A 17,968-nucleotide genomic window follows, 5' to 3' on the forward strand; every position below is an offset into this window, starting at 1 on the left:
ACATCTTTCGTTTCAGTGGGCCAAAGTTCATTGGCATTAACTTGTTCTCTGTTAATTTATTATAAATTTTCATTCCTGTGTATTGAAGTGTTGGGGAATACAAGTTGAGACTGTGGGTACGAAGCTCAATGTATTCTTTCTTTCTTGTGTCACGTGTTTGAACAAAATGGTTTCCCTCAAATAATTCCTGTTTGTATGCAAGTAGATGCTAGTCTTATGAATATGCGGAGATGGGAGAGCTAATGTTTGAGTTTTCTAACTAATAGAGTACAAGGTTCTTTATGAAATGCAGCGCACATATTCTGAACAATTGTTTTCTGTGCCTTTTAGAGCCTGCACTATGTTAGCCTAGTTTTCCTCCAAAAAATACCATATCTGATAATAGTTTCAAAGGAACTTGAATATTACACTACTTTTCGTGTGTCCATGACAGTTGCAGTTGATAATATTTACAATGCAAATGCAGAGCGGCTCAGTATGTTAGCTAATTTATTGATGTGTGCTCCCACCCCAACTGCAGTTCTTATCAAATTTAATCTTAAAACTTTGACTGAAATGATTTCTTCTATATCTTGTTTGTTGGGAATAATCTTGCTCTGCTCACATTTTGACAGTTTGAATTTCATCAGTTTGGTCTTAGATATGTTTGGATTCAACCCATTTAGCGGAAACCAAGTTTCTAAGGTGCTGAGGATATCGATCAGTGGTTCACACATATTGTTTCCTCATCCTCAGTTTCAACTAATGCAGAACAAACAGAACTGATGGGGACCTGATCTTTAATCATAAATCATTAACATACTCATGGAACAGAATATTTGAAGGATTTAAAGTTCAGGTACAAGGAATAAAGGGTTTGAAAGTTTGCTGATTACTTTGTAATTCTATCAGGGACAGCAAAGAATTTAGTAGAGTAGACAAATGGAATGGACAGTGTCTTGGAAAGAGAATATAAGATGAAGATGTTGCCAAGGTTGTTTTGACTACTGGAGAAGTTTCTCTGGGAAGCCCTTACACAGCCTTCATATGGTCTCGATCTCTCTCCATGCATTTGTCATACTTCTGTAGCTCCGAAGAAAGACATTTGTGGCCGGGAATTTGTTTCAGACAAAGAGGTGTTCGCCTGGGTACAATTATGGTTCTGTAGACAACTGTAAGCATTTTTCCATGAAAGTGTTGGCCGTTTTGTCTCACAATGGGACAAATGTATTAACATTGGTGATTATATTTGAAATAAGGAGCAATATTTACTTTTTCCCATCTGTCTTGTTTTCATTTGGCTGCCCTTTATACATTTACAATGAAATCATTGAAACACCTGGGTATTTGAGTTGGACTTGATAGTATTATTTCCTTGAGGGTTAAATTCCAAAATTTTTTGGTTACAGACTTTAACAGCTAATTCAGATTTAATGAAAAGCAGACAACCTTACATTAATAGTTGAAAATTATCATGTTGTTTGCCTTGGTGCCTTGACAACTTTTTTTGAATGTAATTGTGTAAAGTATAACATGTTCAGTTAAATCAGTATTCGTATTACATTTCAGTTATCTTTGCAGCTGATTTTTCCTTACAGTGGCAATTTTTATGTCCTAGGTGATCCACTTTAATTTATTTGTCAATTAATTGCTTCAACTCTTGGTGGAAATCTTTCATTCAAGACATAGGTCACACCAATATTCAAGAAAGGTAGTAGGAGTAATCCATTAAATTACAGGACCATATCATAAACAGGATTTTGGAACATATGTTGTGGTCAAACATTATGAATTACCTCGAAGAGAATAGTCTATTGATACACTGTCAATATGGATTTAGAAAACATCATTCTCGAGAAACACATCTAGCTCTTTACTCACACGAAATGTTGATTGCTATTGACAAAGGATTTCAGATTGATTCTGTATTTCTAGATTTTTTGGAAGGCTTTTGACACTGTAGCACACAAGCAGATTTTAGTGAAATTGTGTGCTATGGAATATTGTCTCAGTTATGTGACTGGATTCATGATATCCTGTCGGAGAGGTCACAGTTTGTATTAAGTGATGGAAAGTCATTGAGTAAAACAGAAGTGACATTCCCCAAGGTAGTTTTGTAAACCTTCTGCTGTTCCTTGTCTATATAAACGGTTTAGGAAACAGTCTTAGCTGCTATCTTAGGTTGTTTGCAGATGATGCTGTTGTTTATTGTCTAGTACAGGCATCAGAAGAGCAAAACTAATTACAAAACAATTTAGAGAAGATATCTGTATTGTGCAATAATTGGCAATTGACCGTAAATAATGAAAAGTTTGAGGTCATCCACATAAGTGCTAAAAGGTTACATGATAAGTCAGTCAAATTGAAAGGCTGTAAATTCAACTAAATACCTAGGAATTACAATTACAAACAACTTAAATAGGAAAGACCACACAGAAAATGTTGTGGGAAGGAAAAGCGAAGACTCCTTTTTATTGACAAAACACTTAGAAAATGTAACAGATCTACTGAAGAGACTGTCTACACTATGTTAGACCGTCCTCTTTTGGAGTACTGCTGCACAGACTGGAATCCTTACCAGATAGGATTAATGGAGTAAATCGAGAAACTTCAAAGGAGAGAATCATGTTTTGTGTTATCAGGAAATAGTGTAGAGTGTGTCACTGACATAATATAGGATTTGGGGTGGAAATAATTAAAACAAAGGAGTTTTTCGTTGTTGTGGAATCTTATCATGAAATTTTAATCACCAACTTTCCCCTCCAAATGCAAAAATATTTTATTGATGCTGACCTACGTAAGGAGAGATCATCATCTCCATAAAATAAGGGAAATCGGAGTTTGCAAGGAAAGATATAGGTGTTTGTTTTTTCCACACACTGTTCAAGATTGGAAAAATGGAGAACTATTGTGGAAGTGGTTCAGTGGATCCTCTGTCAGGCACTTAAGTGTGATTTGAAGAATATCCTTGTAGATATAGATGTAGATGTAGGCATAGATGTAGAAAACTATTTAGATCTTTTCAGAATTGTGTTACTTGAGAGAAAGTGATCACAAGACCATTTTCTCTCCTTTTGCATATTACTAAACATGAAGAATTTCTTTGCCAAAATTCCTTCTCATAAGGACTTTCATACACCTCAAGTGTTTCTATCTGTGGCGGCTCAATGAGCAATTATCAATGATACAAGGTGCCTAAATCTACTCAAAATTTACTCTCATCTTCTTATACATATTTAGTTAAAATATTGGAACTTCCTGGCAGATTAAAACTGTGTGTTGAACTCTGACTTTAACTTGGTACCTTTGTCTTTCGCATGCAAGTGTTCTATGACTGAGCTGTCTAAGCATGACTCAGGACTCACCCACAAAGTTTTATTTCCACCAGTACTATATCTGAGGTAAAGGTTTCAGGGTGGATTGTGAGTTGTGCATGGATAGCTAAGTCAATAGAGCATTTGCCTGTGGAGTGCAAAGGTCCGAAGTTCAATTGCAGGTCTGGCTCACAGTTTTATCCACCAGCAAGTTTCAGTTCAGTGCACATTGTGCTGCTGAGTGAAAATTCATTCTGAAGTTAAAACATTGTTGGTACATGTTAATGACTGGCTGTTTTTTCATAGATTCAAAGAAATTCAATTTGAAACCACATGTCTTTACTAGTGAATCTTCAAGCATGATAGCTTCCACTTGTGATATCAGTGTTAAATGAAATAATGGTACAGCATTACTGACCGGGAGATCTCCCCTGGTGTTGTTTGGTCACCTGGTGCAAGTATTTCTATTTGACATCATTTTGGTAACTTGTGGATTGAGTAATGATGACACACACACACACACACACACACACACACACACACACACACACACACACATTGTGTCGCCAAGCGAAGAAAGTCTCGGACTTGGCCAGGAGTTGAGCCAAGGCCCCCATGATCAATAGGCAGCAACGCTAACTACTAGACCATTAGCAGCAAATGTATCAATGTTACAATTAGCAGCTATTACAATTTCTTTATTTTATTTCTACAAAGATCTTTTAGCATATTTTACAGCTTAGATAGGAAGAGTTCTGTTATTGATCTTCCTGGGTTTCTATATATTTTAATAATTCTAACATATGATGGCAAGTGCCTTATTTCTACATATCATTTGAAATTTCCAATTGTGTTTAAAATTTTAATTGTGTACACAGTAAACCAGTGCTCATTTGGACATCTAACTAATATTTGCACATTCTGACAGAATAATTACCAGTTTGTTTGTTTTAAAGCTTATGTTATTCGAAGCATCAGTATTTAACCCATTTTACAATGCTCTACTCTGACACACTAATTATAAACTTTGGCATATGTCTTTTTGGGTAATGGCATGCTTTGTCTTTCTTATTTCCTCACATATTTTATCACTCCTATCACTACTTACCAGTTTCCCTTATTTTTTATAAACTGGGAAGTACTGTGAACATCATACTAAATATTTTTGCGTGTAACCTATTTAGATGTAAACCAACTTTTATGACACACATTGTATGTAGAAATTACTTGGGCTCAATAAATAGCAGTCCTTACTTATTGCATTGTTCTTTAATTTTGCCTTTTATTTATCTGTATATGTCTGTCACTGATTATTAGCCTTGAATTGTGTAGAGGGTTCTTGCTGTTCGAATTACGTTCCTTGGATGTTTATTGATTTCCTCTTTGCTGCTGCCTCTAAGGGAACTTGTACCCTTGTGGGTATAAATACCTTGGGGATTCCTCTTATGCTTATCTTTTGCTCTTTCTCTTGAATTTAAAATACTGTTGAAATGTTTATTAATTGGTGCTTCCTATTTCCTGATTGAATGTCAATTTTGGATTTAGGAACAACTAAGTTTTAACAAGCAGTCACCTATAATGAATTATTTGCTTTGTCTTACTATGATGCTTCTTTTTCTGTAGTATGTGTTACTCTGGTCCACTTACATTTGTTTTGTGCCTTCGTATCTTCAGTTTCTTTTTCTTCCATAATGGTACCTGAATAGTTTCTGAATCAAACTCAGACCGAGCGAGGTGGCGCAGTGGTTAGCACACTGGACTCGCATTCGGGAGGACGAGGGTTCAATCCCGTCTCTGGCCATCCTGATTTAGGTTTTCCGTGATTTCCCTAAATCACTTCAGGCAAATGCCGGGATGGTTCCTTTGAAAAGGCACGGCCGATTTCCTTCCCCATCCTTCCCTCACCAGAGCTTGCGCTCCGTCTCTAATGACCTCGTTGTCGACGGGACGTTAAACACTAATCTTCTCCTCCTCCTCCTCCTTTAGAACTCAATGTGGACTGTAGTTGCACATTTTCGTTACTTGTACAGCTGTGGCATGACTGTTGAATATCGTCATTTATACATTGTGAATTGTGGTTTGTGTGTCTTGTAACATACATAATCTAAATTATTTGCTTCAGGTACAGGAGACACGTCAAATTGTGGTAAAATTTCACCACATATAAAGAACAGCTGATGTTAACAGACAGCATCATAATAATAATAATAATACAGTTCTCTTATACATACATATAATAAAATGTAACACTTAATTACCTCTTGCTCAAGTGATCATTTCATCCTCTATGAATTCTTCTATTGAATAGTAGCATTTCTCCCACAAAATCTGCTGTAGCCTCATTTTTAAAATTTCTGGCTTCATATTAAATATGTTTTTGCACAGAAACATTTCAGATAAACTTTTGTGCAGTTTTTGTCGAACCAAAAATTGTACTTAACACGCTGCATTCCTTTCACTACACGTTTTTTACACTTCCAACATGAAGAAACATTTAAATTCAACCATTTTTGGAGTGTCATGTCAGTACACAGTCCTACATGCACCATCCTGAAACTGGTCACTGTAGTGAGTTGGGATTAGCAGACAAATATAGAATACGCAATGAAGAAGAGTTCCACATATTATCAACGGGTTTGTGAGTCTATTTGTGAGACAAACTATAGCCACAACTTACAAAATAAGCTGATAATATAATGTTATTGGATATAAAATAAACTGTTAGTTTATCATGATAAAGGTTGCTTCTAAAATTCCAAGAACCCTATTTCTGAGAGACATGATTATACATACGTTTCATATCATTAAAATGGTGGTAAAGTTGGAGATACTTGGTTTTATGTAAAATTGTTCTGACATTGCTGTAATGTATTCACATTCATTAGAGTATATGCATCATATGACAAGTTGTGTAGCCCAAATGTAAAATGTACAAAATATTAATGGAGAAGATGGTAGAATATTTTTGAAGTATTATTCCTCACCGTCATTGATGTTGCAATGGAAACCTTAATGTAAGCATAAGAATTACAAATTTTCTTTGTGCATTCATTTACCAAAGCTGTGTAAAGATAGGACTCTATTTCCCCTGTAATCATTTGTGTATATTTTTCTCTAAGTCTTAATTAAAGATGATGTTTGTGTTTTGGCTTGCGTATATCTATTTAATGTGCATGCTTTGCTTTTGTTCCAGACCAAGCAGATGAGAGCCCTCCTGAAGAAACACTTGCACCATATCCCTTAAAGCCATTGTCTGCTGCACATGATGAGGATGACATATTCAGAGAACGTCTGCGTAACATGGGAAAAAGTATGAAATGCAATTTATCATCATATATTGTAATGTTTGAGAAAACTTTTAGTCACTTCAGACAGGAAGAAAATCTTTGCAAAATAACTTTTTCAGTGTTATTTTATATCTCATAGTGAAATTCTTCAGACCATTTGTGATTGCCAACAATATTTTGGGAGTGTATCAACAGAGGAGGATTTAGCTATTACTCTCATCAGTTCTGTATTAGGGAATATTATGCTTTAAAGTAAGGAAAGGATGTATGTTGTCTCTGAATATCTTACTTAACTTGGACAAAAATCTCATGAGACTGCCAAAACTTTAGTTCTGGGAACCAATATCTTCTGATAGTTTTAAATTTTTCCCTTATATTTGTGAAATTGGAGGTTAGTATTGTGTAAAGGGAATATTTTTCCTTTACAACTTTTATTTTATAGAAAAGCATGTGTTGGAAAGTCATGCTTCTATATGATATTTCGATCTGACTGCTCAGATCACAAGCATGATACAGTTTTAGAAATGTGGTGAATGGTTTTCATGTTCCAAATATTTGTGTGTTGTTTAAATATTTATTTTTGATGTTGAAAGTTCTAGCAGAATGTAAATAATTTAGGAGTAAAGTAACAACTCGCAGAATAGAAGATAGTCCAGTCAGTGAAGGAAGATTGGAAGGGGGGATCATGTGGTTGCAAGTTTTTATATGGTAGTAGGAGGAAATGTCATGAACAACATACTAAAAATCCCCACTGCTGGGCTGTGAAGTGTGGGGCCTTGCAAAGGTTACTTTATTATATTTTTCTCGAATAGCTCAAAAACCACAGCTGTGTACTGTTAATTATGTGAGTTAAGAACACACACTAAATATATGTATCAGCTCTTAGTGCAATATAACCATATTAAGATGTAAATTGTGTTCTTGTGGTGTAATAGGGTGGAGCAGGAGAGGGGGGGGGGGGCCTTGAAGTGTAAAGCATAAGGGGAGTTAGGTCACCAGATATTGTGATAATGCACTTCTCTCCTTCATAGATCTGCAAACTGAAGAGTGTGCAAGTAATTGCCCACCACCTCACGAAAAGCAACAACAGGGTATTTAACGAAGTTATACCGTCCTTCTGCTGTGTGCCTTATGAATAACAGGTGTGCATTACCCAGCCATGCTCAGGGGGTGTTTACTTTCCACAAAGTGCATTAACACTACATGTAACATAGATATGAACTACTGATAATACTAATTCAAGGAACGCATATGGACTGAAAGTACGTAAATCTCTACACAGTGTTCAATATGGTTGGAGGGCAAATGAATTCTTAGTCATCGTGTATGGCAACTCACTTCTGGGGAAGGTAACTTCACTCACCACAAGTGCTGCTCACATTTCAGTAAGTTTTTGCACTTGTGTCACCGTAAATTGCATTACTGGTAGCCTGCAGATATCTCTTCCATTCTGGAATTGCTGGCACTTGTAGAGTAGACTACACAGAGTGGATCCAGTTACAAGATGTTCACAGTATATCTTTGAAGGTGGGTGTGAATACTTCTACTGGAATGTAACTGATCACATTCAAGTCTAGAACAGTAATCTGCTGTAAAATATCATTTGTCTTATGTTGAAATGTCAGCAGTTCCAGAACATCTAGGCTATCTCCTTCTGCTGCAGAGAGAGATGATTTAAGCCTTAGGAGCCCTTTAGATGTTGGTAGAGCTGAAACTGGAATGATGCTCTTGATATGCCACATGCTGCCAAAAGTATTCTAGCCAGTGATGGTGGAGACAATGAAACCAACATTATCGAATACTTATTGACAACTTTTTACACTCTGGCTAGGCTGTTCTTTGGAAGATGATACTACCAGCTATTGAACTTTTTTAGTAATGGACATCTAACAACTACAAATAAGTTCTCATGTTGTTGTTGTTCTTGTTGTTGTTGTGGACTTCAGTCCAAAGACTGGTTTAATGCAACTCTCCATGCTACTCTATCCTGTGCAAGCTTCTTCATCTCCCAGTACCTACTATAACCTACATCTTTCTGAATCTGCTTAGTGTATTTATCTCATGATCTCCCTCTACGATTTTTACCCTCCACGCTGCCATCCAGTACTAAATTGGTTATCCCTTGATGCCTCAGAACATGTCCTACCAATCAATCCCTTCTTCTAGTCAAGTTGTGCCACAAATTTCTCTACTCCCCAATTCTTTTCGATACCAACTCATTAGTTATATGGTCTACTCATCTAATCTTCAGCATTTTTCTGTAGCACCACATTTCAAAAGCTTCTATTCTGTTCTTGTATAAACTATTTATTGTCCATGTTTCACTTCCATACATGGCTACACTCCACACAGATACTTTCAGAAATGACTTCCTGACATTTAAATATATACTCTCTTCTTCAGAAACTCTTTCCTTGCCAATGCCAGTCTACATTTTATATCCTCTCTACTTCGGCCATCATCAGTTATTTTGCTCCTCAAATAACAAAACTCATTTACTACTGTAAGAGTCTCGTTTCCTAATCCAATTCCCTCAGCATCACCCAGCTTAATTTGGCTACATTCCATTATCCTCGTTTTGCTTTTGTTGATGTTCATCTTATGTCCTCCTTTCAAGACACTGTCCATTCCATTCAACTGCTCGTCCAGGTCCTTTGCTGTCTCTGGCAGAATTAGTGTCATCGGCAAACCTCAAAGTTTTTATTTCTTCTCCATGGATTTTAATTCCTAAAGCTGTTTTTTATAATTGAGATTTTTCCCGTCTTGTGCAGTGTGGAAGCTATTAGTCCCACCCCAAGAAATCTTCCCATACAGCCTGGTCACCTGGGCTCAGCATATCAGCAGTGACAGGAGCTCCCTTCCCAGCATACTGAGGGTCTCACAAAGCCCATCACAGACAGTCACCAGCCTCCAGACCCAGCCTGCAGACAGATTTCCTGTGCCATATCTCCACACAACGCCAATCCTCCCCCCCCCCCCCCCTTCCCAAGAACCAGCTATAAAGGAGCACCCTCTTTGTTTGACTAGAACAACTGAGCCACGTCCTTCATCAGGGCTTTGATCATCTGCTCCTGCCCTGAAATGACGGACATCCTGCCTCAAGATCTTTCCCACCACACGTAAAGTGGTGTTCCATTGCCCATTCCACCTCCACAGTATCCAAGTCCATCCCTATGCAACTCCCAATCCCAACCCCTTGCCAAAGGGATCATATTCCTGTGGAAGATCCAGGTGCTAGTCCTGCTCAATCCACCCACCCAGCAATTTCTGCTCCAGTCCTGTCACACGCTTATGCTACTCCATCAGAAGCCAGGCCCCTATGAAAGCAGCCGTGTCATATGCCAACTCTGCTGCAATCGGCATTGTCCATGTATTTATTTATAGCTGTGCTCCCACACTGATACCACACTGCACCTAGCCTTATGCTTAATGTATATGAAACTATCTCCTGCACTGTGTGTATTACAATGATATACTTTTGTAGGTACATTCAGTGGCATATGTGGATATTGTTGGTGAATATTTTTCCTTTCATCATTTTGTAGGGGTTGTCAGAAAGAAAAATTTCATAAATGTTTGAAATTATTTATAAAGTTCGTTGCAAATCACTGCTCCCATTCTCAAATAATACGCTTCTTTTATACCCCACCACCCTCCCTTCAATAGGAGGCGTGGAATTTACATACATACATTTTTAATAATATGTGTGGATGACAGCAAACCAGCTGTCCACCAGTATGAATGGCCACCACCAAATTGTGGTCAAGAGCAAAATAGACCACCCTATGGCACAACATGCAGCTGAACATAACATGCTTGATTTCAGTGGCTGCTTAACAACCAGGGCCACCTGGATCCTCCATTCCACCACCAGCTTTCTGGAACTGCACAGATGGGGATTACTCCTCATAACACATTTCCTGCTCCCACAATTGTCCTGGCCTCAACCTACGGTAACGTACTGTTCCTGCAGAATCCATCCAACAGTTTCCACCTTTTCTGTCCTACCATCTCCTCCCAATTCCCATCCTCACCTTCATTGTGCACTACCCTCTGCTAATTCACTTACCAGACTTTTCCACTTCTCTGCTCCTCTCATTTCGACTCCCTCTCCTATCCCCTGCCCCTCTCCCATCTCCACAGCCTCCTGACACTGCAACCGGCAGTGTTGTCCCGCTAGCTCTAGCTGCTGTCTGCTCCACCCGGCAGTGCTGATTCCTCTTCCCCCACCCTGTACCCTGCTGTCACTTCCCCTTCCCCTTCCCCACCCCATACCCTGCTGACCCTTCCCCTTCCCCCTCCCCCTCCCCTTCCCCTTCCCCTTCCCCTTCTCCTTCCCCCTCCCCTTCCCCTTCCTCCTCCGGATTCTTGCTCCCATTTAGTGTTTTAGTTGCATTATGGCTGGAGATGCTGGAGATAGTGGTCATGTGTGTATGAGGTATGCATGCTTTGTGTGTGTGTGTGTGTGTGTGTGTGTGTGTGTGTGTGTGTGTGTTTATTTTCTGAAGAAGGCTGTGGTCAACAGATTATGTAACTGTCTTTTTGTCGTGCCTGTCTGTGACTCAGAGTCATTTGTAATGTGAGTAGCAATTTACCCTTTTATAGTATTGCTGATAGTTCTAGAGAAAACATGAATAGAACTTTTTGTATAGGAAATTCATGTAGTTTAATTTTGTACTGGAAGACATTTTTGATAGAAACTCCCCTTTTTGAGTTATTCGAGAAAATCATAAAAAATGACTTGCACGGCCCCCTACTACCACGTTCACACCCAAATGTTGGGGATTTTTAGCGTATTATTTATGACAATCCATCCTACCAATGTAACATTATTTGTGACCATTTGATTTTTTTTCTCCTGTTTGTTCTTTTTTGGTCTTTGTTGACTGGGCTGTGAGATGTTGTTGAGTCATCGGCAGGCACATAAACAAGACTGAAAACTTAAATACACACACACACACACACACACACACACACACACACACACACACACGCGCGCACACACATACACCTCTACAAGTACATTCTGCTTGCTGAATGCATGTTGCCAGGACTGCTGTTCTGCAAGTAGTCTGCAGGACTGTCTCCATTTATATATTCATCCATACTCTGTAAAACAACTGCAATGTGCATGCCAGAAGGCACTTTCCTCTGTACAAGTTACTAGGCACAGTTTGAGGCAGGTTGTAGTGTACTCTTATTCCATTTAAAATCTGTTCTTCAAACCTTCTTGGGATATTTTATGTCCGTATTAAAGTGTCTGCCAGTTCAGTATCTTCAGCATCTCTGTGACACACTCCCACAGATTGGACAAATCTGTGACAATTAGTGCCCTTCTCTGGATATGTTCATTATCCCCTTTCACTCCTAGTCAATATGGGTCCTACATACTAGAGCAGTATTCTAGGATGAGTCATGCAAGTGATTTGTAAGAAGTAGACACCATTTCCCTAGTATTCTACCAACAAACCAATGTCTCCCACTTGCTTCATCTACAACTGGGCGTATTTGATAGTTCCGCTTCAAAGTGCTGCACACAGGTATTGGTATCAATTGACTGAATCCAGCAGTGACTTGTTGATATTGTCTACAAGGTTTTGCTGTTCCATGAGGTGCACAGTTTTACATTTTTGAACGTTTAAAGCCATTTACGAATCTTTGCATCACTTTGAAATCATATCATGACCTGACTGCATATTTGTGCAATTTTCTCAGACAGTACCTCAATATAAATAATTGCGTCATCTGTTAAACATTTAGGTTATTATTAATAATAGTCAACAAGGTCATTAATGTACAACATAGAAATCAAGGGTCCCAACACACTTTCCTGGAGTGCACCCAAAAGTACTTCATCTGTCGATGACTCCCCATCCAAGATAACGTGCTGTGTGCTTCCTATCAAAAATCCTCAATGCAGTCACAAATGTTGTTTGATATCCCATATGATCATACTTTACTAGCATAGATTTGGTACTGAGTCAAACGCTTTACAGAAATTGAGTTAGGCTATGGCTGTGTGGATGTCACATAGGAAGAGTGTGAGTTGGGTTCCACATGATCGATGTTTTCAGAATCCATGCTGATGCCAAGGATATTAGACGGTGGTTTTGTAGATCCCTTCTACTCTTCCTGTAGATGGGTGTGACCAGTGCTTTCTCTCATCTGCTGGTCATTTTTTTCCCCAAAAGCTGGTGAAGTTTTTGATACCTTCATGTGTCTCTGCCATTGTTTCAATGCCTGTTCCATTTGGTGAGCTGTTACAGCTGTTACCTTTGCACTTATATTATTTAAGTGTTTGTTTGTTACTCATGCTACAAGATTCTTAAGATTGAAGCATCATAGGCAAGTGCTACATTATGTTGAGCCCCACCTTTCACAGCTTTGTTAGATTTTTATTCAAATGCTTAATTCCCCTGTTCCATAATGGATTGTACTCCTCATGCTATTTTATATTATTTTTGTCAATAAAAACATCGGTTGTAAAAAAAAGGTGGCTCTAGAAGGCACCCTCAGAACTCAGAGAATTATCAGTCATGGAGAAGTGTGATGTGAAACTAATTACCCCAGGTGGTCAATCTGCTGAACATAAGTGTGCAAGCAGACATTTGGATTCTGGGGAATCTGCAAGATCACACAAAGATGAATTGGCACGTCTTGGAGCCCCAGACGAAAGCAAACTACTTAGCAAACGTTAATGCAAATTCAATTTTGAAAGTGAGGGAACTTAAGACTCTAATGGTCACATTAAATGAACATACAATCATCATTATGGCTGTGCAAGAGACCAGGTGCTTGGATGAGGACAGCTTTGAATCAGGAGGATTCAGGATACTTAAAGGGGAAGACAGGGACACATTATGAAAAATGTTCCCCACCTTGGGACAGATTTCGTAATTGACAAGAAAGCATTAGGCTCCATTATAAGCTTTGAGCGTACCTCTGAAAAGCTATCCACACTCACGTTATGTCGACCAACAAAGTATGTACCATAATAAGTGTTCACACCCCTATAAACATTGAGAACAAAAAGAATAAGGAGAAGGTTGAATAATTCTGAGACAAACTAGATGGCACAATCCAAAAGATCCCTGAAAAACATAACGTCATCCTTCTAGGAGATTTTAATGCCCAAGTGGGGGGAGAGGCAAGGTTCAGGCATATAGTGGGGAGATACCCAACACCTAACAGGACGAACCAAAATGGTATCAGGCTTGTTGAATTATGCCAGATGCACAGTTTGGTTCTAAAATCAATGAGCTTTAAGAAATTGCCAAGAAAGCAGAAGACATGGATTTCACCTAACCCCCTTCTGGGAGAATTCCAGTTAGATCATGTTGCGATAAAGCAGAAATTTCATAAGGAAATTTAAAATGTTAGGGTTATCAGAGGGGCCAACCTCAACTTTGACCACTACCTATCTAATGTGAAACGGAAGATCATCCCCAAGAATAACTTTCATAGGAAAAACCTTGCACGAAGAAGATATGATCCAGAGAAAATAAAGGAGAAGGAGGAGGAATGGGGCAAGTAAACCAGCGACTAGAAGACCAGGACTGGAAGAAGATGGAGAAGAGTCTTGTAACCAAGGCAGAGCAGCTTGGTCCTGTTACCAGGATGAAGAAGCACAGGTGGTGGAACGATGAGTGTGATGGACTACTTGATCTGAGGAAGAAGGTATGGTGCATCTGTCAAAACAAAATGGACGAGAGTGCCTGGCAGCACTTTGTGGAAACTAGAAAGATGGTGCCCAAGCAGATCAAGAAAGTCAAGAAGGTGTAAGAAGACCAATTGCTCAAGAAGATAAATGACGACTTTGTGAAGAACAACATTGGGAACCACACCAAAAGATGGCGTTCAGTGGTAGATCAAAGTCATTCACCATCCCAGACTCAGAACACCCATCTGTAAGTGAGATCCTGGCAATACTAAATTATATGGAAAATTTCAAGGCACCAGGGGAAAATAAGATAACAGCCGAATTATGGAAGTAAACTAGCAAAAATGCAGTTGTCTTACTCCAGAAACTTTTTAAGGAGATATGGAAGAAAGGAATCATTCCAGAGGAATGGAAAGTGGCCCTGATACACCCTCTTTACAAAAAGGTCCTAAATCTGATCCTAACAACTATAGAGGGATTTCCCTGGTGGTTGTGACCTACAAGATATTGTCCAGAGCTTTACTTGAAAGAGCAGAATCCTAGGTGGATTGCCAAATTGGGGAGTATCAGGCAGGGTTTAGGAAAGGGAGTCGTGCCCTGAACAGATCTTAAACCTGAGAAACATTTTAGCATATCAGAAGCAGAGGGCGAAGCTGTATATAGTGGCTTTTGAAGACTTCCAAAAAGCTTACAATTCTATAGACAGAGAGTTGTTGTTCAGTATTTTGGAGGAGTTTAGCTTGGACAGGAAAACTCTAAACATCATCAAGGAGATGCTCACAAATATGTACTCTATAGTCAGATTCATGGGTGAACTATAGAAACCTTTTGAGATTAGAACAGGGGTCCGACAATGCGATGGTCTCTTACCCCTGCTGTTTAACTGTGCACTCAAAAAAATTGTGAGGGAATGGAATGCAAGAATGAGAGGGAGAATAAGATTTGGAACAAAAAACAAAGTGTTTGGCATTTTCTGATGACATGGCACTTCACGCGGAAACATGAGAGGAAGCTAATGAAAACATTTTTGAGTTATAAGAGCGGGCAGAGAAGATAAGACTTAAGATTTCTTATGAAAAGAATGAAGATTATGATGAATATACTAGATACTCCTAAGAGAATTAAAGTAGGAGCTCAAAAAGTAGGGGTGGTTAGGAGTTTCAGGTACCTAGAGGAATGGATTGAATGGAACAGCCTTGAAGGGAAAGCAATGGAAGCAATAAGGACCAAAATTAAACTAGCTTTCCAGAAAATCAGAAACACATAAAATAAGAAATCCCTCTCTTGGAACACCAAAGTAAGGCATTATAACACAGGAAAGAAAGAAGAGATCAGACAGAATGAAGAACTATTGGGAGGAAAAGAGAGCACAAGCATGTAAGTGATTGATCTGATGTATCCTAAAGATGATTGATCTGATGTATCCTAAAGATGGGTGATTTGAACTGAACAAAAAGAAAAAAAGAAAAAAGAAAAAAAAAGTTCTTCCCGTATACATTCTTGTAACCCCATGTTTATCATTAACATGATCTGTCACCTATCTGTGCCCATGCGTGATAGATGTAGGCCTACTCCAAGATCCAGTTTGGTTAAAAGTGTTTTATACCCAGTGTACTTTCCATATCTTAAATATCTCCGCACGTTTATCAACTGATTTCCCAGTATTTTCAATTCATCCTTGTTAGGAACACAAATGTAATTACTATATTTTTTGTTGGAATTCAAGAGGGATTATTAAGTTTTGAAATGAATAGAGCGTTTATTTATTTATTTGTTTATTTACATATTTTGCACCCACATTGGAGCACTTTATTCAATCCATATATATTTAAGTCTTAATACTAGTTGTAGATTTGGCTTTCCTCTTCTGCTCTCAAAACTTCTTCGTCCTTTCCAACCTGGCTACCCTTTTCACCGTCAGTTATGGTGTGTTTTTTGCATGTAAATGTCTGTAGTTCAAAATATCGTGACACTGTGTTCCAGGATCTTCTCTTCTCTGCCTTCAGTTTGTTGCATTGTCAAGCCTAACTCATCTAAATCTTCTTGAACTTCTTTAAACCAGTTGTTTTTGGTCTTACTTTTCCAAAAGTAGGTGAACAGTTGTTTCAGTAGCCTGGTTTCTGGTAGTCGGGAAATGTGGCAGAAAAAAGCAACCCTCCTTTTCCGCATTGTGTCAATTATTGATTCAGTTTCTTGGTATACAACTTCGTTAGGTAGTAGTCACCACTGTCCCTGTACTTGGTATTTTTGTTTATAATTGTTCTAAGGATTCTTCTGTGTGCCTTCTGTAGTTTGTCTGTGGTTGATTTGGTGTTCATCTTGAATTGTGTTTCACTAGCATAGGTTGTTTCAGGTTTAATGGCAGAGTAGTAGTGTCTGAGTTTTGCATTTATCGTGAGAGATTTCTTCTTGTATGTTGGCCGGGTGATGCATTGTGCTTGTTTCAGTTTAGTTATTCTGCTTTCTATTGATATTTCCTTGTTTGAATTCCAACTTTTAACCTCCCCAAGATATTTGAATGTATTTAAAATTTTAATTTGTTTGTCATCATTCAGTGTAATGGTTGGTGTTTCAGCCTTGAAGGATGGCATCATTTCTATCTTTTCACATGAGATCCATAGTCCGACTTTTGCTGCTATTTTTTCGAGTTCTTCAATTTCATGTTTAGCCTCTTCCACAATATTTGTGAGCAGCGTTAGATCTTCAGCAAAGGCCAAGCTATTGAGTTTGATATTTCTGCCAATCTTGATGTTTGGTTGACATTTCTTATTCCATTCTCGCATGACTTTCTTCAGTGCGCAGTTAAATAGGAGTGGTGAGAGAACATCCTCCTGTTGAAGTCCTGTCTGGATTTCAAATGATTCCGATAGTTCCTCTCTGAATCTAACTTTTGATTTAGTATTCTTAATGGTGAGTCCAATAAGATTAATGAGTTTCAGGTGCAATCCAAATTCCACGAGGATTTTAAGTAATGACTTATGATGAATACTGTCATATGCTTCCTTGAAGTCAACAAAAGTGGTGACCAACTTCTTGTTTCTCAATCTTTGATGTTTCATGACCCACTTAAGGCTGATAATTTGATCTGGACAGCTTATTCCAGGACAAAATCCTCCCTGATATTCTCCAAGTTCTTGGTCAGTTGTTCCTGAATTCTTGTAAAGATAGTTCTAGACATGATCTTATGTGTGACATCAAGCAGCGAAATCCCCCGATAGTTGTTTGGACCCGATCTATCACCCTTTTTGTGTATTGGGTGGATTATAGCTGTACTCCACTCTTCTGACATTTTTTCAGAATTCCGCATGTCTACTATTTGCTTATGGAGATTCTAAAGTGTTTGTTTATTTGTGTTCTTCCACAGCTCTGCTATCTGTAGCTTCTCACCTGTTGCTTTGTAGTTCTTGAGCCACCTAGTTACTTCGATCACTTCACTGAGATCTGGTGGTGTAATCTTCTCTGGATGTGTTTTGTTTCTTGGATGTGGTTTGAAAATAGGTATTCTTTTGGTTCCTCAGTATTTAGTAATTCTTTGAAGTGATCAGCTAGAATGTTGGCATTGTCTTGATTATTGTGCACTAGTTTCCCATTTTTATTCTTCATTATTAGTGTGGGTGGAGTATACCTCTGGCAATGGTTAGCTCTTCTCGAGATTTTTCAGTTTTCTTTCGCTGATCATTCAGCCATGTTTTGTGCCTTTTCCGTATTGCTTTATCACATTCTTCATT

At 38.4% G+C, this 17,968-nt stretch overlaps 1 protein-coding gene across 2 annotated transcripts in view; it reads left to right on the top strand.

Annotated features, from left to right (window-relative positions):
- The window catches only part of LOC124615112 (CUE domain-containing protein 1), a 223,467-nt gene that overhangs the window by 106,793 nt on the left and 98,706 nt on the right, over positions 1–17,968 (top strand). For both annotated transcript variants that reach the window (XM_047143002.1, XM_047143001.1), the window contains exon 6: positions 6,487–6,603. In XM_047143002.1, coding sequence (XP_046998958.1) covers positions 6,487–6,603 — 117 coding nt within the window. The remainder of the gene's footprint in view (positions 1–6,486; positions 6,604–17,968) is intronic.

The sequence above is a fragment of the Schistocerca americana genome, chromosome 1, assembly GCF_021461395.2.
Source record: "Schistocerca americana isolate TAMUIC-IGC-003095 chromosome 1, iqSchAmer2.1, whole genome shotgun sequence".
Classification (NCBI taxonomy): Eukaryota; Metazoa; Arthropoda; class Insecta; order Orthoptera; family Acrididae; genus Schistocerca; species Schistocerca americana.